The sequence below is a fragment of the Hipposideros armiger genome, unplaced genomic scaffold (genome assembly GCF_001890085.2).
Source record: "Hipposideros armiger isolate ML-2016 unplaced genomic scaffold, ASM189008v1 scaffold_186, whole genome shotgun sequence".
NCBI classification, from domain to species: domain Eukaryota; kingdom Metazoa; phylum Chordata; class Mammalia; order Chiroptera; family Hipposideridae; genus Hipposideros; species Hipposideros armiger.
In genome coordinates, this window is record NW_017731536.1 from 506,462 (window position 1) to 531,342 (window position 24,881).

Here is a 24,881-nt window from a genome sequence, read left to right on the forward strand (position 1 = left end):
TACTTTTACAGACCCCACATGACACAGGGCTGAAGAGAGATGGGGGTTCCTGAATGGGTGATTCCTGGCTTCAGTTCCCTTCTGATCAGGGTGATGAGACCTAGAACCCTCTGGGGATGGAGGTGACAGGGGAGGGGAAACAGAATCTCAAAAACAGAAGTCAAATTGTCTGAAATATTATGGGACAAACAGATACTTTTGTTCACCTTTCTCTTGCTGCCCATTCCTGGAGAGAGGATACCTGCTCTCACTTTCCAGTGCATCAACTAGAGGGCACAGGTTGCAGGAGAGTGGACACCTGTCCAGGCTAGGGGACTCAGTCAGTCCTCTTCCTAATGAGTCTCCACAGAAACCTCCCCCTTGCAGGGTGGGCACCCTTGTGGCAGGAGGGGCTTGTGGGACGGATGCCCCCGCTGTGCCCGGCAGTGAGAGAGGCTCCACCAGTGCCTGAGGGGGAGGACACCGGGTAGCCCCATCTGTCCTGTGCTTGCCAAGCCACAGCTTCAAAACCCGGAGCTCGCCTGGGCCTTCCTTGCCACTCTCCTTCCCACTCGATTTCAAACCAGTTAGATTTCAACCAGCCTCGTGGCATCAGCCCCTATGAGCCTCTGTTTTCCCCTCACAGTCCCTCCAACAGTCCGTCAACCTGGTCTTTACTGAATGTCAGCTCCAAGCGAGGCGCGTGGGGGTCCAGAGACAGTAAGACACAGAGCTCAGCCAACTGGGGGCGGTGAGTGTGAAGAAACAGCTCAAGGTAGTCATGCCAGGTGCCCCATGCGTGGTACAGACAGGGCGTTCTATAGTAAGGCAGAGGAGGACGGCCTCCCTGGAGGCTGATGGGCAGGGGAGGCATTTTCTGAAGAGCTGAGAGGTGACCTTTTAAGATGGGGAAGGCAGCCAGTGAGGCGTGAGCAAAGGCCCCTCGGTGGGAATGTGCATGGCATGTCTGGAGCTACGACTAGACCAATGTGGATGGCTGGGGGAGGGCTTGGTGGGTTAGTGGGGATAAGATCACGTTAGGGGTGTGCATCTCACCTGCTTGCTCAGGCCACAGTCTCTGGACTCATCGAAGCTTATCCAGAATGCCTGTGGAAATTAAGGTTCTAGAGAATTCTTTTCGGGTGCACTTGAGGGCAGTCAGAAATTCTTTTTATTTCATTTTGGTTTGCAAGTATTTATTTTCAAAACATTAACAATTCTATCAATGACATGCACATCATTTACAAGGTCAAAGAGCACTGATATAAGTCACATTTAGTTAACAGAGCAGTTATCTGCCCCTTGTCCTCTCTACCACAGTCCTACTCCCCAAAGTTCAATATTTCCAACTGTTCTTCGGGTATGTACTTCCTGAAATACATAAATTACTAAGCAAATTTCTAAATACATTCTTATACTGCTCTTTGTTGCTTTTGCAGTTTTGACATTGGCTATTTTATTCCTATTATGGAAGAAATGTCCTTTTCTGTTCTAATATAGTTTATTAATGTTTGCTTTATTATTAATAAATATTACTCACTGTTAAACCAAGTAATGCATAATAATTACACTTTTTTAGACAACTTTTTCAATTGCCTCATTTTTTTCGTTGCCTTTTTGATAAGAATTTGTATGACATCTTTACAAATTCTTACCAAATTCTCTATCAAATTGTAAAATTCCTTCAAATACTATTTTCCTGTAGCCACATCCTGTTTCCATCTCCCCCTGCCATGCCCTCTCGGAGTGCCCACCCTCCTGTGCCCCTTGAAATGGTCCCTGGAGCCCCTGCACAGCTGTGTGCTTGGGAAACCCCACCTCTTTGGGGTGTCGCCCCTATTTCTTTGTTCCTCTCTGAGTTTCTTTGAGAAAGGACTCTGAGAAGGTTGATTTTGTTTTGAGACCCAGCATGTTGGAAAATGGCTTTAATTCTATTCTCTCACTTGATTAATAGTTTGGCTGGGCATAGAAGTCTAGATTGAAAATCTCTTTCCTCGCCCACACAGTACCTTGAAGGCAGCTGATGTACTGTTTCCAAGCTTCCAATGTTGCTCTTGAAAAATCTCATGCGATTCGGAGTCCTGACTCTTCGTTTGCTTTCTCTTTGGAAGGTGTTAGAATCATCTCTTTGGCGCCAACTGTTTGGACATCCCATAGTCAGATTCCTGTGTCTATTTTGCTGGCACTCAGAGGTCCTTTCTATCTAGAAATGCAGGCCTTCAGTTCCATGAAATTTTTTTGGTAATTTTCTTCTTTTTTCATAATTTCCTCCCTGTTGTTTCCTCTGTTCTTTCTCTTTTACTAGTCAACGTGGAATCTTTTGACCGGGTCCTTCACTGTTTGTATCTGTTTTTTCCTGGTTCCCACTGCCTTTTTCTTTCCTTCCTTCCTTCCTTCCTTCCTTCCTTCCTTCCTTCCTTCCTTCCTTCCTTCCTTCCTTCCCTCTTCCTCCTTGTCTTCTTCCCACCTTCCTCCCTCTTTCTTTCTCTTTTCCTCTCTCCTCCATTCTCTCATTTTTCTCTCATTCTTCCTCCTTCCCATCTTAGAAAATTCCTAAGCCCCTTCTAAGAACAAAGGACATTTACTGAATGGTATTTGCCTCCAAAACACTCATTCCACATCTTATGATTGGAGAAAACATTTGTTCACAAATAAAATGTCAAGTGTCACAGGCAAATGTCACAAGTCCAATGGAGAGAAGAATTGCATCCAGCCGGGAGGTTACATCTCAGAGTTAAGATCTGCCCTGGATACTCGAGGTTGGACAGGATATGACTGTCTGGTGTGGTAGGGTAGCAGGGCCAGGGGGTAGAGAACAGCCATTGCAGGCCCACAGGCAGGCAAGGCTCCTGGGGGCCTGGGAGAGGAGAGAAGGGAGGNTCTCTCTCTCTCTCTCTCTCTCTCTCTCTCTCTCTCTCTCTCTCTCTTTCCTTTCTGTTGCTTCCTGGGATATTTCCCCAGTGTTTCTACCAATGCTGCTGTTAAATTTCAGATTTTGCCTCTTACGTTTTTAATTTCCAAGAGCTGTTTCTTGTTTTCTCATTGCACCTTTTAAAACAACTGTTGTTTAATGGATCCAACATCTTATTTCTCTGAGGAGATTAATGATAGTGTTTTGAAGTTTATTTTTTCCTGTTTTTTTTTTACATTACCTTAGTTCCTTTATTTCATTTTTCTTTTTAAAAATTTGGTATAGTTTCTCTCTTTTCACTTTGTAATTTTCCTCAAGAGACTGATCACCATTGGGCTGTCTATTCATATTGAATAGACACTAAAAGCTTCCAGAAGCCTGTGTGTGTGTGTTTACTTTTCAACTTATGGGCTTCGTTATAGAGTGGCCAGCTGGGGACCCAGCCATTTTATTGGGGTACTCCCAACCAGAAGTATCTGTAGAGTTTCTTCTGGTACCAGTTCCCAGCCCAGGGCTGTGGAGGGTGAGGGAAGGGCCCTTGGTTGATAGTGCTTTCAGAACCAAGTGGCCGAAGGGGGCAGGAGTTTCCAAAGATCCATGCATAGATGTTCATTTAACCTCCCAGTTTCAGCATGGTGCTGCGTCCTGCCATCCTCTATTGGAGACTCTCTGGTTCAGTTTCCCCATAAGGTGCCAGGGGAGGGGAGGGACAGTCAGTGCCTTGTACAGGGAAGGAGAGGAGCCCCAGGCAGAATTGCTCCTTATGCAGACTTGTAGTCAGCCTCCCTGTTCTCAGCATCTCTCTCTCCTGCTTCCACAGTAGCCACTGTCTCCAACTGCTGACGCTTCCAGCACGGGTGGCAAGATCTGTCCCCTCCTTGTTGACCATCCCTTCGGTACGCAGTTGGCTTCCGATTTTTCAGCTCTGCTAATTCGTCCATCTGCTTTCCATCTTCCAAAAATCTGTTGACATCTGCCGCCTGCTGATGTCACTTCTCCTGTTTTCTCTGTCTTTGTCTGTTTATCTTCTCTTTATTCCTTTGCTGTCCTTCCAGCGGGGTTTGGGAAGAAGCAGATATGTGTTAAACCTGCCATGCTTAGTTAGCAGGAAGCCTCTGAAAACCTTCCTGAAGTGCTGAGTTCTCTTCTTTGCCTTACCCACGAACTCCAGTGCCCAGAGCTGCATCTTTGCTCCTGGAGAATTTGTAAGGCCTGCTGGTCATCAAGGTCAATTTTATTGAGAAAAGTAGTGGAGACTTGATTAAATGCAGCCTGAGCTCAGTTTATAACTAAAAATGATTGCTTTTAAATAAGTTACAACAAATTATTTCATTATCATTTAAATAAAATTTATTTTGCGTGATTCATTTTTTTCTTCTTCTTAAAGCTGTATGGAAAACAACTTCTGGTTGTTTTCTTTCTGGAAATGAGGGCTCCCTCTGGGCTGGGTCCTGGCTAGCCAAGGCTTTGGTGAAGTTCAGAGCTTGGCTAGGCTGGACTCAGGGTTCTCTCCATGTGGCATCTATTAGAAAAGGTTGTCAGGTCAAAGAGGTTGCATGGAAGGAGTCTAAAAGAAAGCCAAACTGCCGCTGGGACCTTAAAACTCCTTTAACAAGTGTGTTAATTTAAAAAAAAAAAAAGAATGTCAATTTTTTTTTTAAAAGGAGGCATTCATTAAAGAAAGCTCTCCTCTTCCCTCCAACACATAAGGTACAGAGCCTTTACTTGGCAGCATTACAGATGACCATATGGATATAAAAGTGATGACATTGCTGCGTTCTAATGAAAGTCTTGAGTTTCACCAGCTGCAGGGTTGTCCCTGGAGAGCTGACGAGGAGGGCGGGGGGAAGGTGTCTGTGGGGAAGGGGCGCAGTGCTGGTACTCATGGAGTTTTCTCTGTGTCCTTGCCTCTCCAGGTGCCCCCTTTCAAAGGTCTCAGCATCCTCACGCTACCTCCTGCCGCCACTTCCACCTGGGCCCCCCGCAGCCGCAGCAACTTGCGCCGGACTTCCCCCTGGCCCACCCCGTACAATCGCAGCCGGGCCTCAGCCCCCACATGGCCCAGGCCCACCAGCACAGCGGCGCCCTGCACCAGTCGCTGACCCCGCTGCCCACCCTGCAGTTCCAGGACGTCACAGGTCCCTCCTTCCTACCTCAGGCCCTGCACCAGCAATACCTCCTGCAGCAGCAGCTCCTGGAAGCCCAGCACCGCAGGCTTGTCTCACATCCCAGGTGGGTGCTTCCTGGGGTGGGGCGAGGGCAGGGCCTGGCTGGGGCCAAGGGCGGGACAGCCGTCTAACCCCCGGAGATTGGCCAGCAGTTACTATGTGGGTCTGTGCAGGAGGCAGCTTTTGCTCCAGGTCGAGGCATTCATTTCAGGCGGTGAGGGCTATCTTGGTTCGACATGGTAGCTAGTGTGGTGTCCCTGTCACACTGCGCAGGTGCAGAGACAAGAGCTGGGTAGCTGGTGGTCAATGATGCTTGCAATGAAGCGGTCCATGTTGTGGGAGGTTTGACTAGGGGATGCCTCAAGTCCCCTCTAGCTTCCTTCATTATCACCTGGTTCTAATAGCCAAGATCCCTAAGATACCAAAGAACATGGCTGGTTCAGCCCTGACCTCAAAGAGCCCCTGGTCTGGTTAGAGAGACCAGCTATGAAATAAATGGAGAGTAAGTTGGACAACACTAACCAAAGGCTCCGAAGGAGCTGTGGGACCCTGGGCAAGTCACTTCCCCTCATGAGCTTCAACTGTCAAGAGAAAGAGTTGGACTAGATCAGTGGTTCTCGCACTTTTTTTCCTCAGGTCCCTTTACTCTCTTAACAGTTATTGAGGATTACAACGAGCTTCTGTGTTTAAGGATTATGACAATTGATACTTACCATATTAGAAATGAGAACTGAGAAATTTAAAAAGTATTTATTAATCCATTTTAAAATAACAATAACAAACTCATTATATGCTAATACCAATAATATATTTTTGAAAAATAGCTGTATATACATGTAGTGAGAACAGTGACTTTTTAAAGGCATATTTGCAAATCTCTTTCATGAACTCCACTGTTCACGTGTGAGAGCATGAGAGTGAAAAAGTAAATAACATCATAGTATTATTATGAAAATAGTTTTGATCTCACAAACCCTATGAAGGAACTCCAAGGGGTGCTTGGAGCGCACTCTGAGAACTGCTGAAGTAGATGATCTCTCAGGCCCTAAGCATCCATGACTGTAGGGGTTGGATGCCTAGGACAGAAGGTAAGTATTGTAGGACCTCAGAGGGAGGAGAGGGCACCATGACTGGAGTGTTCAGGGAGGCCTTCCTGCAGGAGGCGGCTTTCACCTGAAAACTTGGAAGAGCGTGGAGAAGGGTGGAGGAAAGAAGAGCATGGAAGGAGCACAGGGTGCACAGAGGTGGGAGAGCCCGCAGATCTGTGTGTCTTGAAGACAGCCTACTAACAGGAGGAGGAGCAGAGACAGAGAGCCTGGGTGGGGCAGGTGACCTGCAGCAGACACACCCAGGGAGAGGCAGTACAGTGGGTGGCCGAAGACAGCGGGGAATGTCTGCCTTAATGGCTGCTCCCAGGTGGGAAGCTTCCTCGCAAGTTTGGAAAGAGGGGCAAAGCCCAGTGCTCCGTAGGCTGTGGGCTCAGGTTGGCTGGTCCAGCTCAGAGCTCCTGGGGGCTGGGCTGGCCCTGGGCAGCCCTGACCCCATGGGCCCTCCTTCCCTTCTGGTGCAGGCGGAGTCAGGAGCGTGTGTCTGTCCACCCCCACCGCCTCCACCCCAGCTTCGACTTTGGCCACCAACTCCAGACGCCTCAGCCCAGATATCTGGCTGAGGGAACTGACTGGTGAGTCTTTGGGGTCCCTGGGGAGGAGGAGAAGGGGAGAGGGTCTTGCCTGATCCATGGAGTTCCTGTATTGTTCACTTGAATAGTGCAGGAGGCCTGGTCCTCAAGCCCCAGCCTTTGCCCCTGTTCCCAGCCACCCTCAGGGCCTGGTGGTCCCCTGCTGGACTCAGTTTCTGTAATTAGCTCATCAATTAGCCCAGCCTGGGGCTCAGTGCTCATGGTCCTGCAGGGGAGGTGGGGACAGGGATACAAAACATTTCCAAACTCAGAGAAGGCTGAGAACCAGTGGTGGTCCCTGGGAAAAGGGCAAAAAGAAGAGTCTGAGGAGCCAGGGTAGTCAAGGAAGGCTTCCTGGAGAAGGTGAGCCTCGCGGGATCCACAGAGAAGAGCCAGGTCACGCCAGCAAGGCAAAACACAGGCTCACGGAGACCAAGCCAGCCAGGCTGGAGGCAAGGACGAGGGAGAGAAGCTTGGGGAGAGGTTGAGGGCGTTGTTGTGGTGTGTGGTAGGCACTGTGCCCCTGTGAGATCTTCCCACAGTCTCCTGCACTTGGGACAGAGGACTTGGCGGCCGTGGGACACAGTGTTGCTTGGTGTTGGATCTTCGGTCCCACCGGACTCTCTGATTTTGGCTCAGGAGGGAGATGATCTAAACGTGGGTTGGATCCGAACGCCCAAACACTTGAAGAAGACATTCCATTCACTGAAGTAGTTAGAGGTGAAGGGCATCATGCCTGTGACTGATTTTTAAATAATTCAGGAAAAAAATTAATGGAGAAGTATATGTATATGTATGGATGTGAGTAGAGAGAGAAGTAAAAGGGGGCGGGGACTAGAAATGCACTAAAATGGTAAGATGTTAACACTTGGGGAATCTGAGCGAAGAGTATCCGGGAATTCTTTGTGCTCGCGACCTTGAGGTTAAGAACAAATTTTTTTTGTTTTTGTTTTTGAAGAAGAATGTAGAAGCAAAAAACAAACAAACAAAAAAGCCTCAATGAAAAGGGATGGACTTAAAAAAAAAATAGACATGCAATTGTGTCATTTCTCAGCCATTTAGTCAGGCAAACTGGTTGCTTTGGGAGCAACCTAGGACTAAACACCTAGGAATGATTCAAAAGGATAGTTCTGTTGATTGAATGCTAAAGATACTTACAGGTGCAGGAAATAGTTATTTTAACACGTTCCCTTGTCCCCAGCCCCTGCTGGTTCTCAGGTACACTCTGTTAAATCCAACACTCCCTTAGAAGATAGATTGCACAGCTGCTGACTTCAGCCCAGACTTTTTCTAATTAGCAGATTCAAATCAGGAAAATTTAATTGCAGTTTAGATTGAATTCTGTCCCTCAGTGTCAAGGCAATTCAATTTAATTCAATCCAGCCACATGGAGAACCCAGGGCCTTTGCATTTGGCTGAGTGATCCGAACACACAGAGCCCAACGTGGCAAGTAGGACTGGACAGGTGACACAGGTGACAGTTGTTCTGGAGAGGCGTCAGGAGGAGCAGTGCAGGTGTTAGCACTGGCTGCTTCCTTTATTCAGCCTGATTTCCCCGGCCTTCTCACTCATTTCAATCACTCCGCATTCCTGACCCCTGCTTGTTCCAAGAAACATGAAGATGGAGGCCCCAGAGCCTGGTTTCTGTCTCATCAGGAGACGCTGGGAAGACCCTGCCCTGAGTCCCGCCTGGGCTCACCCCTGGGCCCTTTCTGTCTGTCCTGTCCCCACTTCCCAAGTAGGAAGCCCTTTCCAGAGGAGGAGGTGACAATTTCTCCTGCCTTATAATTAGCTCTGCTCCAACAAGGACCAGCTTCCTGGTGATGAGGGGCGTTTTGTAATTGTGATCATGCCAGTAGCATCCTGCCCCTCTTTTCTAGGGGGGCCTCTTCTGCCAGGAGATGCGCAGTCTGGAAATTAGATGACAGGAAATGCATTCTAGAGGGGTTACTCTTTCCCACTGTGAGGAGCCCTGGGAGGGAGGAGTTGGGGAGAGTGTGTCTTCAATCCCCCCACCCCCTTTTCCTTTTAGAGAACCATCAGAAACCATTGACTTCTGCCCTAGGTCATTCCAGGAATTGGGACACCCCAGCTGCCATGGTTCAGCCCCAGGCCTGGCCTTTACCCCTTACTTTAGGATAGTTTAATTTTACCCAAGCAGTAGCTTTTTCAGCCGGGCTGCTCCCTTCCTGGTCCAGGCCCAATAACTTGACCCTGACCTTAAGCTACCACTCCAGTATCCCCATCTTCATCCTCCTCCTTCTCTGACTCAATTCCAGATTTGCAGTTCCAGTTCTGACCCCCAGTGCAGACTGCACACTACTCCATCACCCAGCCCCAGTCCTGCCTAGGCAGAGGCCTCCAGGCACCTGGGACTTGTGGGGGAGGGTGGGTGGAGGACGAGAACTTTCTGTTGTCCTTCCCTTGCAGGCAGCTCTGCCTCAGCAAAGCTTCCAGACTCACCTGCCAGTTGGTGAGGCACTTTTGGGGCAAGCTCCCTGGGAAGAATGGTGGGGCAGGTGTGTGTGTGTGTGGGGAGGTGTCCACATAGCAACCCATCTACTCCATGTTTCAGGGCCATTGATAGTGGAAAATAAAGTTGAGTTGGATGTTTAGACACAACTGATAAAAGGAGAAATCTCCAGGACACTGTTTTGGATCACCGTGTGGCTTTAGACCTTTGGGGTGTTTCTGTGACCCCTTTCAGGACTCAGCCGGATTCTCACAGGCTGGTGGCAACAGCAGAAAGGTGGCAGATACTGCTTCTCCAAGGGCTGATGTCTCCTCAGGCAAGTCCTGACTCAGGCTTCTTTAGGGTCCTTGCATCATCCCCTGTTCACAGATCCTGGGTTCAGGCAGCAATTTTCTGATGAGATGATAAGAGGGGAACCCCAGAGCCTGCCCAGGCCCAACCCAGGCAGATCATCCCTCTCCTCTGAAGGCCAAGGTGACTTTCGCTTCTCTGGTCAGCATTCTTGGAATTGGGATGACTGTGTTCAAGTTCCTTGGGACTTTGCTTTAGGTAGAATTCCCTGAATGTCTCTTTGCTGCTTTGAATCTGCTGGGCTCCCTGAAACTGCTGGGTAAATGCTAAGAGTCAGAGCCTCTGCCACATGAGGGTGCCCCGTGGAACTCCTTTTCCTGAGGCAGATCGTGGGATGAGCCCAGGCAAGGGTCAGAAACCCTGGTGCCCCTAACTGGCTAGCCAAGGACCGAGGTACTGCCCTTCCTCAGGCCTCAGATGCGCCTGTGGAAACAAGAGGCTGGATGAGGGAATTTTATGTTTGCTTCAAACTGGCTTCAAGAGTTTAGCTCATTTCCCAAAGGACAGATTCATCAGGAGTTATTCCAGGAATCTGGGCTAATATATATAGAAAATGTAGGAATGTGTATATTATATTATATACACATCACAGCTGGAAACAGAAATTCCTTTAATGCCCCTGTTGACCAAACAATAACACCAACTATGTAGTTTATCACCAAAAAGATTTCTTCGGGAAAAGGAAAAAGTACTACAGCAGCATGAGAATGTGCAGACCCCACAAGCCACGTGCACATTCTGACCATATGCCAAGATGGCAGGTATATATACACGGCAGGGAGACAGCAAGTTAGAACCATAGAGTTTTATAAAAAGGAAGTTAGGACCATAGAGTTCAAGGAGCCCAGCTCCGCCCACAGAATTCCCAGCCTGATCAGTTTCCTTAAAGTCCTGGTTCATCTTTATCACCCCTCATATCTTTTTTTTTCTTAAATGTATTTGTTGAAGAAATTGGGCTGGTTTTTTCTGTAGTTTCCCCTTATCTGGATTTGCTGGTTATACCCTGGTAGTGTCAACTTATGGTGTCCCTCAGTTTCCTACATCCCTATACATTGGTGCTTAGACCAAGGCTTGAGCAGATTCAGGTTCAACTCTTATTTTTTGGCAGACATACTTTAAAGGTGGTGTTGGTTTTTCTAGCAGGAAGCTGGTTGCCTCTCTTTTTGTGATGTTAGTAGCAATTGATGATCTTTGCCTAGATCTTTTCTTTCTTTAGGGGATACAAAAATTTGACAAATAATTCAATCATTCCTTATTCATTTATTAGCTAGAAAACGTTTACAAAGAGAAATTTTCCTTCATCAGCTACTTGTTACCCTTAAGTACAGTTAATAAAGGAAAGGCAAGATAGATGCTTTTTTTTAATTCCCCTTTATTTACTAGTTTTCAAAATGAGGAGTTGGTTCCCTAGCATCCTTCAAGGGACCAATTTTCTTTAGCATCATTTCACTCTCCTGGATTTGTACCTATGTGATGTTTCAATCTGTTGCAGTTATACTCAAGGACATGCAAATTGTCCAAATTCTGGCCAGTGGGAACCTCTTCAGGAAGGTTCCTGAATGTTTTTGACATGACTTTGCTAGTGCTTGATAACTGCCTTACTTGCAGCTATTACAAGATGTTTCAGTCTCATTTTACACATTTTATGCCCTAGACCTGAAATTAGCCATTTTCCAAGAAGCCCTGGTTCCTTTCCACTTGCATGAGTTGACCACTTTTTAGGTGAAATGAATCGTCCCGTACCTTAGGAGTGGGGGTGGGGGCCACGGTCCAAGATAGCTTTTCCTGCCTCACTGCTGTTGAGGTCCCTTTTCTAATGTTTTCTCCAAATGGTAGAAGCATGGCCTCTGCTGCACCCTCTGCTTCCTCTGGACATTGTCTTTGCTCTGAACCCCTGACCAGCTCCATTTGGATTCTTCTTTTAGCATTTCTCTCGGGGATGGACTGTGTCTTGGGCAGGGACTTTGGTGCACTAATTTCAAGAAGCTGTATGAGGCCTTGACTGTTCTAGGCCCTTCAGACCATGCTGAGCCCTTTCCTTACCCAGAGTCTTGTTTCTATCCCTATAAAGACAGGGGATGGGCATGGTGAGGTCCAGTCGCTGCAGCTCTGGCAGTTTGACTGATTCTACACCAGGGGCTGGATATCAGGTCCCTTCTGTAACCCCATGGCTGAGTCATACCACCTGTGGCTCACTGTGGCCATGTCCCTGCAGGGATCTCAGTGTGGACGCCGGCTTGAGTCCTGCTCAGTTCCAGGTGCGGCCCATCCCTCAGCACTATCAGCATTACCTAGCAACGCCTCGAATGCATCACTTTCCCAGAAACTCCTCCTCCACGCAGATGGTGAGTGAGGGGGCTCTGCCTGGAAACTGACTCCTGTTGGGGGCCATGGTGGGCTGAGGCCTGCAGCTCCTCCCTGTCCTGTCCCCCCACCCCCATGTCCTGTCCCTGCTCTGCCCCCCATGTCCTGCTCCCGGGCAGGCCAACTGCTCCCCTCCCCTCCCAGCTCCTATTACCACTCTGGCTTGAGGGGAAAGAAAAGGAGACGGCTGGTCTAGAAGCTCGTACTGCTGCGAGGACTGTGTGATGCACTGCAGGGTGGAAAGGGGTGGGCATGGCAGGCTGTGGACTATGGGGAAAAGGCTCAGGGTTAAGAGGTCCCCGCACCCTATATGACCTGATTTAGTTACTTTCTTAGGGTCAGCACCTCGCTGGGCATATATCTGTAAAGTGAGATGAAGATCGCTGCCTGGCCCATCTCACAGGACTGGAGTGAGGAACAAAAGAGTCCCCAGAGATAGCCTATGGGCCTGGCCTGCTGACCCAGCCTGCTTTCTGCAGGAGGCTGGCCTTCTCATCACTGCAGGTGCCTAGGCTGCAGAAGGATCAGGTTGTGTTTGGGGGCCTTCAAGTGCGGAGCATTGCCAGCTTCATGGAAGGAAGGTGACGATAGTCCATCAAAGCAGTGAAAGACTGATTGAAAGTCCTATTCCCAGGCAGTTTCTTCATGTTGCCGCCCTAAAGCATAATTCCAGCCTTCCAGCCTCTGCCTCTGCTTTTCAGCATCAGACAAATTCTTCCCACTCAGCACCTCAGTCTCCTTAGTTGTAAAATCAGAGGCTTGGGCAGGTAATATCAGAAGTCCTGTCAGCTCTGAGGTTCTATGGTTCACGTTAAGAGGCACCAGCTCCTAAGAATCAAAGCTAACATTTATGGAGCCCTTACTGCATACCAGGCACTGTTCTAAGCATTTTATATGGATTATCTCGTTTAAGCCTCTCGACAACCCCACACAAAAGGGTAGTCTCCATAGTTTACAAATTAGTAAACTGAGGCATAGAGAGGTTAAGTAATGGACCAGGGTTGTGTAGTGAGTAAGATGAGGAGCTATGCTGGACAACTGGTCCCTTTGACTCATACCTGGGTCAGGGCGAGGCAGCGCCATGCAACTACAGGGGCACATTCTGTCTTTATTTAAAAATTTGATATTTTGTTCATTATGGACTTTTTACATTAATTTTGACTTAAAAAGCATATTGCATTAAAATATTCTTTATCTTGGTTACTGAATCTTTTAGCGCCCCCTTAAATTTTGAGCCCTCACTTGCTCCCCCCATGCTTGGGCAGTGCAGAGTCAAGCGGGAGAAAATGGACTCTGTCCCGCACCTGCCTGGATTTGAAATCATGGTCCTGCCACTCAGTTGCATAGCTTGGGCCACTTAATCAGTTTGTGCTTCATTTACCCTGTCAGTAAAATGGGTGTAGTAATTGCACTCACATGATAGATCAGATGAGATAATTAAATTTGGTAGTCATGTGAAAGACTTAGAGCAGTGCTTGCCATGAAAAAATGTCCCATCAGGTTAGGTGTTACTTTACTGATTTTGCTATTCTTCCTAGGACTGGTCTAGCATAAGCTTGGTTCTTAAGGAGGAGAGGGGGACCCAGGAGCAGGATAGATGGCACTTCTGCCCACGGAATCTCAGGGCGTGCAGATTGGCTATTACAGGAAGAGGAGTCAAATGCTGGGCTCATGAACTCTTGAATCCTACCCGAAGCATTTTCTCCCCCAACAGGTCGTCCATGAAATCCGAAACTATCCTTACCCTCAGCTTCACTTCCTTGCCCTCCAAGGACTGAACCCCAGCAGACACACCTCTGCGGTGAGGGAGAGCTACGAGGTACACCCACCCCTCTGTCTGGGAATCCTCCTGCCAGCCTGACTCTGCCAGGGTTGGAGGAGAAGCCATTATCATTCATCATTATCATTCATTGTGTCCCCTCCTCCCCCACCCCCACTCCCCGCTAGTGGGTGGGGCATGGGTGGGAAGGGGAGCCTCTTGAGAGAGAAAAAAAGAGAAGAAGAGATATTGAGGTCTTTCAGCATCAGACAAGCTCATCCCAATCGCTGTGTGAGTTCTTTCTGCTAACATTTTGCAGTGGTCTTCTTCCTTATCATGTGTATATGTGTGCCTTTGCATCGCAGAGCGCACATATCCATTTTTCTCTTTGCAGGAGCTGCTGCAACTCGAGGACAGGCTGGGAAATGTGACTCGGGGAGCTGTACAGAATACCATTGAGAGGTTCACCTTTCCCCACAAGTACAAAAAGGTGAGCTGGCCAGCAGGCCAACCTGCATAGTTAGGGGGTGGGAGGTACAGATTGTATAGTTGACCTTGGCCTGGTTGTCCACAGAGGAGCACAGTTTGAAATTTAGAAGGCTTTGCTCTGGATAGATACTCTGATACTTTCCCAGGGTCTTGTCCCTTGCCTCTACCAGGTGTGATCAGGAGGGGAGATGGGGGCCCCCTATCAGTAAAGAAGGCGGTTGGGTATGGGTGTACATGTGGACTTGTGAATGGGTATACTAAGGTGGTGTAGAGGGAAATGAATGTTTGTATCTGAGTGCGGTGGGCAAAGGGAGTGCTTGCACTGAAGGCTAAGACTTGCCTTAGGAAAGAATTCCAAGTCCAGCCTCACACGATGGACAAACGGGCAACTAAGGCTTTAGAGCAGGCTTCCAATTCTCTCTGAGCATCAGGATCACCTGGAGAGCTTTTAAAGCCACAGCTTCACAGGCTCTGCCTGTACAGGTAGACTCTCCAGGGTTATTGCCAGGAATCAGATATAAAAATTTTTTTTAAATTAAATTTAAAAAAGTGAAAACAACCAAGATGCCTCTCATAAGTGACTGGATAAACCAACTGTAGTAACTTCATGCCATGAAATATTATTCCATGATAAAAATAAATGAGCTATTAAGCCATAAAAAGACATGAAGGAAGCTGAAATATGTATTCCTAAGTGGAAGAAGCCATCCTGAAAAGGCTGCATACTGTAGGAATCCAACTATATAGCATTCTGGAATGGCAAAACTAGAGACAGTAAAAAGACCCATTGTAGGCAGGGGCTTCCGGGGAGGGAGAGAAGAATGAATAGGTGAATCATGGGCAGTGAAACTATTTTGTATGATTCTGTAATGGTGGAAACATGACAATGTGCATTTGTCAAAACCCATAGGACTGTTCAATACAAAGAGTAAACCCTAACGTAAACTAACAGGCTTTAGTTTATAATAGTGTATCACTGTTGGTTCATCAGTTATAACAAATGTGACACACCAATGGATGATGTTAATGATAGGGCAAAATGTGTGTGTGTTGAGAGGGACAGGGAAATGGGAACACACTATATTTTCCACTCAGGTTTTATATAAACCAAAACTGCTCTAAAATATAAAGTCTGCTATGAAAACAAATACATAATTTTTAAAAATTTAAGAATTAAAAGCTTGACGAGCACTGAGAAACTGAGAACATTGTGATCAAGTAAGAGCCTACCTTCACCTCCTCGCAAAGCCCTAGGTTACCGTATTTGTGAGCACTAGGTGTTGGAATCAGACAGGGCCAGTTTCGAATTTCAGTTTTACTATTGTCTTAGTCAGTTTGGGCAGTTGTAACAAAATACCATTGACTAGGTGGCTTAAAGAACAGACATTCAAGTCCAAGATCAAGGTATCAGCAGACTTGGTTCTTGGTGGGGGTTCTCTTCCTGGCTTATAGATGGCTGCCTTCTTACTTTTTCCTCACATGGTAGACAAAGGAAGCTCTGGTGTCTTTTTCTCTTCTTATAAGGGCACTAACCCCATCATGGGGCTTCACTTTAGTGACCTGATCGAAACCTAATCAACCTCTCAAAGGCTCCATCTCCTAATGCCATGACATTGGGGTTGGGGCCTCAACATATGAATTGGAGAGGGTGGGGACACAGACATTCAGTCTATAACTACCACTTACAGCTATGTAACTCTGGACAACTTACTTGGCTTCTCTGCCACCTTCCCTGCCCTTTTGAGTGTAAAATGGGAACGATATATTAGCAGCTACCATAGGGGGTGTTCTGGGGATTCAGTGCAACGGTGCGTGTGCACAGCTCAGCTCGGTGCCTGGGAAGCGGTGAATACTCAGCAATGGTGAGCTGCTCTTCCCTTCATGTGAGGCTCACTTGTTCCAGGCTTGCCCAGGTGCCCGTGGGGTCAACATCAAAGACCATGAATCTTGGTCAATGCACCTCCTCATTGAGGCCCTGGATTTATCCGTAAGTGATTTCAACCAACATTTGAGTTTCTACTATGTGTCAGACATGGACAGTGTACTCACAGAGGAAATGACAATATTTTAGTAATTAAGAACCTGCATGGGAAAACTGATCATTCTCTGGAGACAGAGCTTTGAGTTATTGGAGAAGAACATGGAAGGGAATGAGGCATGTTCAGGGGCCTGGGAGCAGCTCCTCCTCCCCTGACCAAGGGGTACTCACTCCTGCAAGGGCCACACACTCCACCAGCCATCATTGCAACAGGCTGTGAGGAGATAAGGAAAAGAGCACGCACAAAGGATGAAAAGGGAAATGGACTGAATCAGTGAGAGAAAGAGTTGAGTTAAAAACCAATGAGAATAAAGGGAGAATTAGGGGAATAAAAATATTATTAAAAAGGAATAGGAATAATTAAAAATGAGAAATGATAAAGTTTAGGACCCAAATAAAATGTGAAAATAAAAACTTTAAAAATTTAAACTGAGAGTAAAACAAAAAGGATATTCTAAAATAGTAATGATATAAGAATAAAAAGTATACAAAAATATAATCAAATAAAAATATAAAAAGAATAAGAGCTAGGAAAAGATATGAAAAGAACATAAAATTAAAATCAATAACATCCAAGTGAATGTTAATGGAATTGAGAAGGTAGGGGCAAAAGGGATAAAAAAAATTAAATAAATGCTGAAAAAGGTTAAAGTTAAAAATAACAGTTACATAAATGAAAAGAGAAGACAAAAACTACAAGACCTTAAAGATTAAAAATACAAAAGAGGAACTAGGGTAAGATTGGAAAAGAGAGAATAGTTCCAAGAAATACAGGTTAGATATAGTAAAACAAAGTAAGAATATTAAGTTTAAATTATTAACTATAAAAAGGAAATCAGGAATAATTGTGGGGAAATAAACAATAGAAAATAGGCAAGTAGTTGATTCTTAATAGTATCTTTTATCAAATATCCCTTTTCTCACAGGGCTAATGAAAAGAAGGCCCCTCCTTCAGCAAACACAGCTGGGCTTTTAGGCAGATCATCATGTCTCCATTCATACTGAAAAGCTACAACAATTATATGGGATTATGAATGTCATTCTGATTTTTCTGGATTCTGGATAAGGGGAAATTTATTGCAGTCGCCTGGAGTGGTTTACAATGGGGTTTCCAGGGAGGCTGAGAGCAGAAGGCATGGACAGTCTTGTATGTTCCAGTGAGGTTACAGACAAATCAGACTAAGGAACTCCAGAGCTTAGGACCGAGGACCAGAGTGGAGAGACCTGGCATCTAGGCCTGGCCCCAAGGTCAGGGCAGTCTTTATCTTGTGACTCTCCAGGTTTTTCTCTTGGCAAAATGATCTTTAACTCTGCTTATTCCTGGAGAGGGGACGGAAGGGCTAGTTTTCTTCCCATGGGTATTATCGGGGTGTTGCACTGCACAGCATGGAGATGGAAACTCAAAAGGTGGGCTGATTTAATTCACTGATTACATTCCTTCCTCCCCAGAATATTTATTAAGGACCAATGATACCTGTACTTGGCCAAGTGTGGGGTGATACCTAAAGAAGAGGGGGCCATAGTCCATACCGCCTAAGACTTGGAACTTTCTACGCAGTGGTTAATTATGTTCAAACAATTAGCATAGAATTTAAAACAGGACAATTAAAGTCAATAAGTATAAACAGAGTATCTGCATAATGACTAATCTCATGTTGGAACTAGTGCCTGTTTTAAGGAACTTTCTGGACAGGAAGAGAAATCCAACAATATAAAATAGCAGTGTGGTACAAATTGCAGTTGTTAAGGTCAGGTTGAGGAATTTTGCCTTCCTCTAGTAATGAATGAATAAATGATAGGTATTAGTGAGTGGAAGGAAGGAAGAGAGAACGGAAGGGAAGGAGGGAAGGAAGGAAGGAAGGAAGGAAGGAAGGAAGGAAGGAAGGAAGGAAGGAAAGGGATGAATGGAAGTATGGGTGAATGAAGCATGCTGGACCTGACCGTGGAGGGAGAAGCTGGGAGGCGGGGATCCAGGTTGGAAAGGATGGAAGGAGGCGTGGACAGCATGAGGGGAACAGAAAGGAGGGAGCTGTTTATGCACAGCCGTCATTTTACAAAGGACTGGTATATTGATACCCAATTCCTTTCCAAACTCTATGGTCCTAGGACAGTATAAAGTGTATGCCTGGGGCATGAATTACTTGGAACAAGAAAAATAAAGTCCACTTGGCCTCTTCTTCACTTGGCTTTAACCTTCTGTATCCTGCAGCAAGGAAGAGGGCTGGGGAGGAGACAGGGAGGAGGATCTGGAGAGAGCATGGGAAGCCTGGGTGTTACTTAGAAACTAAAGAAGGGACTGACTCACAGCGGGAGGGAGGTGGGGAAGAGGCTGTAAGGGAGTGGATGAAAGACAGTGACCACCAGGTGAGTCTACTCCATGTAACAAGTGCTCCTCCTCTGCTTCTCATAGCGAAGACCCCAAGATGGCAAGGGCAAGAAAGAAGAGGGGGAGGAGTCAGACACAGATGAGAAATGCACAATTTGTCTGTCTATGCTGGAAGATGGAGAAGATGTGAGGTAGGAGGTCGGCTTGGCACTCCCTCTCTCTTTGCTCTTGGGTATTGGTGATCAATCACGCACTGTGTGTCTGGGGTGGGGTTTGCTTGTGCATGTGAGTGTGTGTGTGTGTGTGTGTGTGTGCGCGCGCGCGCGCGTGCGCGTGCGCGCATGCATGCGTGCGTGTGCATGTCAACTGTGTCATAGTGTACTTCATGGTGGTTCTGGGAAGGTGGGGTGTGGAACGTTCTAGATGTGTGGTTCCTATGGATGTGGACTTGTGGACACTAAGTTTAAGAGAACAGCATGATATTTGGCCTGGATGGGTCCTAGATGAAGTCATGGCTTTGTTTCAGGCTAAAATGAAAGAGCTTCATGGAGAAGAGGGCTTTGGGGCTCTCCTTTTTGTCATGACTTCCCATCCTAGCCACAACCTCACCCCATGGCAGGGCCCCCAAGACCCTTTTTGGCCAATCCCCCAGTGGTCCCAGCTGTGTCTCCTGGTCCCTTGAGTAGCCACTGCCCCTCAGTTTTGGGCTCAGACCTGGACCCCTTCCCCTCAAGCATTCCTTTGACTCTCCCCTTCTTTTTCAGGCGCCTACCATGTATGCATCTCTTTCACCAACTGTGCGTGGACCAATGGCTCGCCATGAGCAAGAAATGCCCCATCTGCCGGGTGGACATTGAGACACAACTGGGAGCCGACAGCTGAGGGAGGAATTAGCCAGTGGATGCCCCATTTTCCTTCACCAGGTCCCCCCACGGCCATAGCCCTTGCAGCCAAACTTTGCCTTCTGAGCCATTTGACGTAGAGGAAAAGCCTGCAAGCACATTTAGTGGAAAGAGGAGTTGGTGGTATCAGTGTCTGAGGGAAAGGAGGGGTGGGGGGAGAACCCCCCCCATCCAGAATGGTGACTGCCCCCATCCACCTCGCTGCGCGGGAAGGAGGGAGCTGGCCGTGCCCAGAGCAGGGGTGGGAAGGGGGGGCCCACGCTGCTGAGAATCTAGGTGTGATCCTGAAGGTCCTAGCTGATAGACCGGCCCCTCAATCCTGTCCTTTGAAGGATTGTATATATACCTCTCGACCACGTAGAAACCATGTAGGGGTCTCTAGCTATTTCTGTGGATGGCAGCCGGAGCATGTTAGCTTAAGAAAAATGTTGTGTGTGGTGCTCTAGTCATCTTGTGGTGGACATGTCGCTATTACCGAATTCGCACCAAATATTTCTCATTGAGTTTCTTGTTTTGGTGCCTGACTGAACCAACCAACGACAGCCCAAATCTTCCCGTCTTTAGGAGAGAAGAGGAAAAAAGGAAACAGGTGAAAAAAAAAAAAAGCCAAATCCTGTTTAGGATGAACAAGGATTTTTTTTTTTTCACCCAGGTTGGGAGGCGGGAGGGGGGGTTCTTGTTTTTTTTTTTTTGGTTTTATTTCTTCCTTTGCTTTTGTTTTTCTCATGTTTACAGTGCACGGAGCATGGAAGGGGGGCATGTGGGAAAGGGGAGGACTAGAAAAGCAGCAGATGGGGGTCTTAAATGGGCCTCTGAGCGGGGCTGAGCCAGGGTTGGGAAGGCAGAGTTTGAGTAGGTAGGAGGAGAATTCTGTCTTGAAGGAGGGCTCTCCAGTTCCACAGCCCATCTACTTAGCTCCAGCCATCCCCCAGGCTCCACAGTGAACCAGGGAGGGGCCAGCCTTCAATGAGAGCTGGTTCTGGGTTCCTCAGAGTCAGGACGTCCCTGCTCATGCCTACTTCTTCCTTTTGGCTGCGCTCACGCCCTGTCACAAAGAGGCAATTTGGCCACTGCCTCCCTATGCAAAAAATGAACCAGATAATGAAGATAAGATAGCATAGGTGATGAACACTTGGCTTTGGCCAAAGTGCTCTCAGCTAGCACGCTAGGGCTGAAGTCAAACACTGTGGACCTTGAGGAGGACCTCGAGCCTCCTTTGGGATGTCTCAAATCCTGATGGAGTCCCTTGGAGTTGGCCCTGGCCCTGAGACCATGTTGGCTGGGTTTGGGAGGTGCTGTGTCCCTAGCCTCTGGCTCTTTCTCTGACTCTTCAGTAACCTTGGGCAAGTCCCTTTCTTTCTCTGTGCCTCAGTCTCCTTCTCCTTAGAGTGGGGAGAAACACCAGAGCATCCCCATTTCCACTTCCTCTATATAACCTAGATGTTATGAGGATCAATACTATCTGCCCAACACATTCACGCTCTCTCCTGGGAACCTCCTTGGGGTTTCGGGATGGAGGTGGTGGGAGAGACAGACCTGGAAATTCCAGGTGACACCACACAGTGTGTCTTTCTGCACCACCCCACAATTCTTCTGAACCTCAAACAAGCAGAGAGATGGGAGGACAGAAGAATGGAGATGGGAAAATCCACCAAATTGCACCAATTCCCCAATCACAACCCAACTTTCTTTATCAGTAGGTGGGAAACACCAGCTCAGCTGGAATTCTGCTCTTCCCCTCCCCCTCATTTGCACTGCCCTCAAAGCCTCTCCCTGCCCCAGTCTCAATGCCCTTATAACAGTAAGAGGGGACTACTGGGCACAGGATACTTACCACATATATGAAGAAATTCCATAAGATTAAGGAAACCTGAGTCTGCATTGCTGCTACAAAGGATAAAACCAGGACCAACGGGTAAAAATGACTGGGAGGCAGATTTTGGCTTGAGGTAGAACCTTCTCGCACAACTGGAGCTGTCAGATGGAAGGATGGCTGTTCTGGACGCCTGTCGGCAGAGAATGAGGGAGGTGGCTTCTTGTGGGAGGGTTCCTTGAGGATCTTGCTCAGACTAAGGCAATGGTTACTGGGTGCCCACCTCCATGGGTACCCACCAGTGCAGGCACAGGGAGAGACAATAGCAAAGAAGACAATAGCCCCACCTCAGGGAGCTTACAGTCTAGCCCAGGAGCTAAGACACAAACAATAGTACAGAAATGGTGAACAGTCTAATTCAGGGTTGACGGCAGTGAGCACGGATGGCAATGTCCCTCCCGTTCAGTGATTGTAGTGTGTGAACAGTGTCTCTAGGGCTAAAAGGCTGGAGACTTCACCAGTGTGGAAAGTACTTCTGAGTCAGGATTTCGGGGAAAGCTAGTTGTTAGTTGCCCTGGGGACTTGGGAATCCTCCCTAGCCTGCTTTGACCCAGGGGTAGCCAGGGTGGCCTAGGGAAGGTCGCTGCCCTCTTTGTCTCTTGCTTTTCTCTCCACGGCCAGTTTGAAAGGCTGGCACATAGAGGGAGTCTGTGGGGAGGCCAGATGGAATGAGAGCTGGCGTCCTGGGTCCCAGTCTTGGCTCTTCGTGACAAAGTGGGTAGACCTAGAAACCTGCCTTCTTCTCTCTGGGCCTCGGTGTACTTCAGCTATAACACAAGGAGGTTAGATTGGACACTTGCTAAATTTCCTTCCAACATTTACATTCTCTGATCCTAACATCAACAACACATCATTCAAGTCGTTAGAGTTGTGTGCTGACTGAGCTGTTGAAATGACTGTCTATGGGCACCAACATCTGTTTCAGAGGCTGAGAGTCGGGCGTGGTCCCCTCCTTCCAATTCTCTGCAGGCTCCCTGAGTGCCTCCGGCTAACTTTAGGCACTGGCTGGGGTCGGTGGGATTCCCCTGGAGGGGAGAGGTCTGCTGCTGGGGGTAGATCCTAAAGCCTCCCTCTTCTCCTGCTCTCTCTGGGGCCCTCTTACGCTACAGGTGGGCACAGGAGGTGATGTGGACCAAGGCACCTCCCAGCCCCCTTAGCTGGGCAGCCGTCAGGGTGAGGAGAGACCACAGGAGTCTGTGCTTCTGCTCCCTCGAGGCCCCCTCCCCCATTGTCTGGGAGCTAGGGAAGAGTAGAGATGAGGCAGGCTCAGGCCTCAGCATCTCACACCTACCACCTCCAGGAGGGGAGACCTCCTGTTGTCCTCCTTCTGCTCAACTCCAGGGACTCAGACCCTTTCCTGACTGAGACGCATGAGTGCCTTCTGGGGCCACAGTTGCCCCAGGATCAAGTCGGGCCTCCTAGCCACAGCACAGCCCGGGCCGCAGTGGGTCCACTGAGGATGCCAATCACTGAAACCAACGCCACAAGCCCAGACTGCGCGGGCAGAGGGCGGGGGCACGGAGCTCCTCCATTTGCCGGGACCCCCTTGGGCCCTGTAGCCCTTGCCCACCACCTGTGGCAGGACTCAAGCTCCTCTTCTGCAAATGTTCCCAGCCTCCGTGCAAGTATTCTTAACTCTTTACGCCTAATGAAAAAGCACAGTTTTTTCAATGGTGAGTAAAAAGCACCAGATTTTCTTTTTTTTCCCCTGAAGAAATCCCCCAAGCCCCTCGCCTGCCGGCGGGACACACACTCCCCGAGTGGGGCTGTAGCAACGTCTGTCAGGTCTCCCCCTCGTGTTTCATCTCCTGCGCGCGTAGAGCAAATGCTAGAGCGATTTCAGCTGATAGAAAAAACAAAAATGAAAAAAAAAAAACACAAAAAACAAAAACATGGCACGTTGCTAGTTTACAGGGTTTTGTGAGTTTAAATGCCTTATATTTAACAATCATAATTTATGACTAACTTGTAGATATCGTGGGTTCTTATTTAATTATTTTTATAGTTGTTTTGCATTTTTAATTATAATTTATTTATTTAGAAAGGATACTAATTTTTTTTATTACTCCTATTACCTCATTTTGGCGTTGTTTCTGGGAGTGGAATGCTTTGCATGCATTGGTACGATGACAAACAACTACGAATACAAAAAAAAAATTTAAATAAAATTCCGCGAACTTTATTTCGTCCAAACTATCAGGGTGTGTGATTGCAAGCTGTCCTACTGTGGTGCTGGCCTCTTTGGATACATTCCATACGAAATGCAAACCTTTGATTCTGTATGCTGTGATCTAGTGAAAAACTCCAATATAGTGACTGTATTTAGCACATATATAAATATAATTTGCACTCGTCAGCAGACTGGGGTAATCCTTTCACTTGCTACCCTTCTCCCTCCAAACCTCCCCACCCCCCATCATTAACCTGTGTTTCCTTCTTCCCTCACCCTCCCCACAACCTCAGCCCACCCTGCCTTCATTCCTCTGAGGAAGATGGGGGGGGGGCGCCTAGAGGTCACTCTCTCCACCTGGGCGCCACATCTCTTGGGTTCCAGAATGTTCCCTTCGGATATGACCAGCAGGAGCATCTAGAAGCCAAAAAGCCTGATTTATTAGAACGAGCCCTGGACTGGGAGTCAGGAGGCTCCTATTTTCAGACAAGCTCTATTGTAAACGTTCCTTAACCTTGAGCCAGTCACTTGGCCTCCCTGTGTCTCAGTTTTCTGGGCTGGGGTAAGGGAGGTGAACTGGAGGGTCTCTAGGGAAAGGAGAGAGGCGAGGAAGAGAGTGGACTGAGAATTTATCCAGAAGATTGGCTCGAAGGAGACATCTGGAGGTTTCCTGTCCTTTGTAGCATCCTGCGGGTGACAGGGGAGGCAGGCCAGGTGGACATATCCCCAGACATGGGACATGCGCTCTCACAAGGTTTGGCGGCGCCTTGGAGAGTGAGCTGAAGTCCATGTCTTGTTAGCTATGGGGATGGGGTAGGCAGAATATAAGCCCCAAACTATGGTGTTTGGGATTGGCACCTCACCCTATCATCTCCCAGGGCCTTTGTTGTTAAGGCGTCACCCTTGGCAACAGATTGGGACACAGATTTTAGGCTCATGACCTCCCTTTCTTTACTCTCTCTGCCATTGCTCCATAGGAAGAGTGCTAGGGGAGGGTTTGGGGAAACAGTGGCCTCAAAGGCTGGCACAGCAGTGAGCCCAGATGCCTTTGAGCCGAAAGGAGAGAGGCTGCCCATAGCTCCAGAAGACCCTGAGTGGGCTCGGCCCCGGGCCCAGAGTTGGGGGATGACTCCCTCCTGTGCTTTCTGCATGTCTGCCTCCTCCCTTCTTCCCTCCTGCCCTTCCTTTCCAGCCCATCCTTTCCTCTTGCCTCTTGACATCACTGCCTTTGCCTGGTGGAGAAGTCCAGCCTCCACATGAGGCCCCCTGGAATGGTGCTGATGGGGGAGAAAGTGGAGGCCCAACTCGCCACACTGCCTGGCCAGGCTGGTAGGCGTGGCTGGGCCATGCATGGCCCCTAAGCCCCGCCTTTGCCCTGGCCAGACTGTGGGTCCCGTTTC

The 24,881-nt window shown here is 48.0% G+C and overlaps 1 protein-coding gene across 2 annotated transcripts; it reads left to right on the forward strand.

The window, feature by feature from the left end:
- The first annotated feature begins 4,859 nt into the window (after positions 1-4,859).
- Positions 4,860-20,052, forward strand: ARK2C (arkadia (RNF111) C-terminal like ring finger ubiquitin ligase 2C). 2 transcript variants are annotated; one of them, XM_019652700.1, is made up of 7 exons: positions 4,860-5,122; positions 6,629-6,739; positions 11,776-11,905; positions 13,639-13,725; positions 14,078-14,173; positions 18,621-18,727; positions 19,301-20,052. In XM_019652700.1, the coding sequence occupies exons 1-7, from the start codon at positions 4,947-4,949 to the stop codon at positions 19,416-19,418; spliced, it is 825 nt and encodes a 274-aa protein (XP_019508245.1). In that variant the 5' UTR covers positions 4,860-4,946; the 3' UTR covers positions 19,419-20,052. The 2 variants fall into 2 exon arrangements, with proteins under 2 accessions (XP_019508245.1, XP_019508246.1); XM_019652701.1 differs by lacking the exon at positions 6,629-6,739 and having other exon boundaries at positions 13,639-13,743.
- The last annotated feature ends 4,829 nt before the right edge of the window (positions 20,053-24,881 follow it).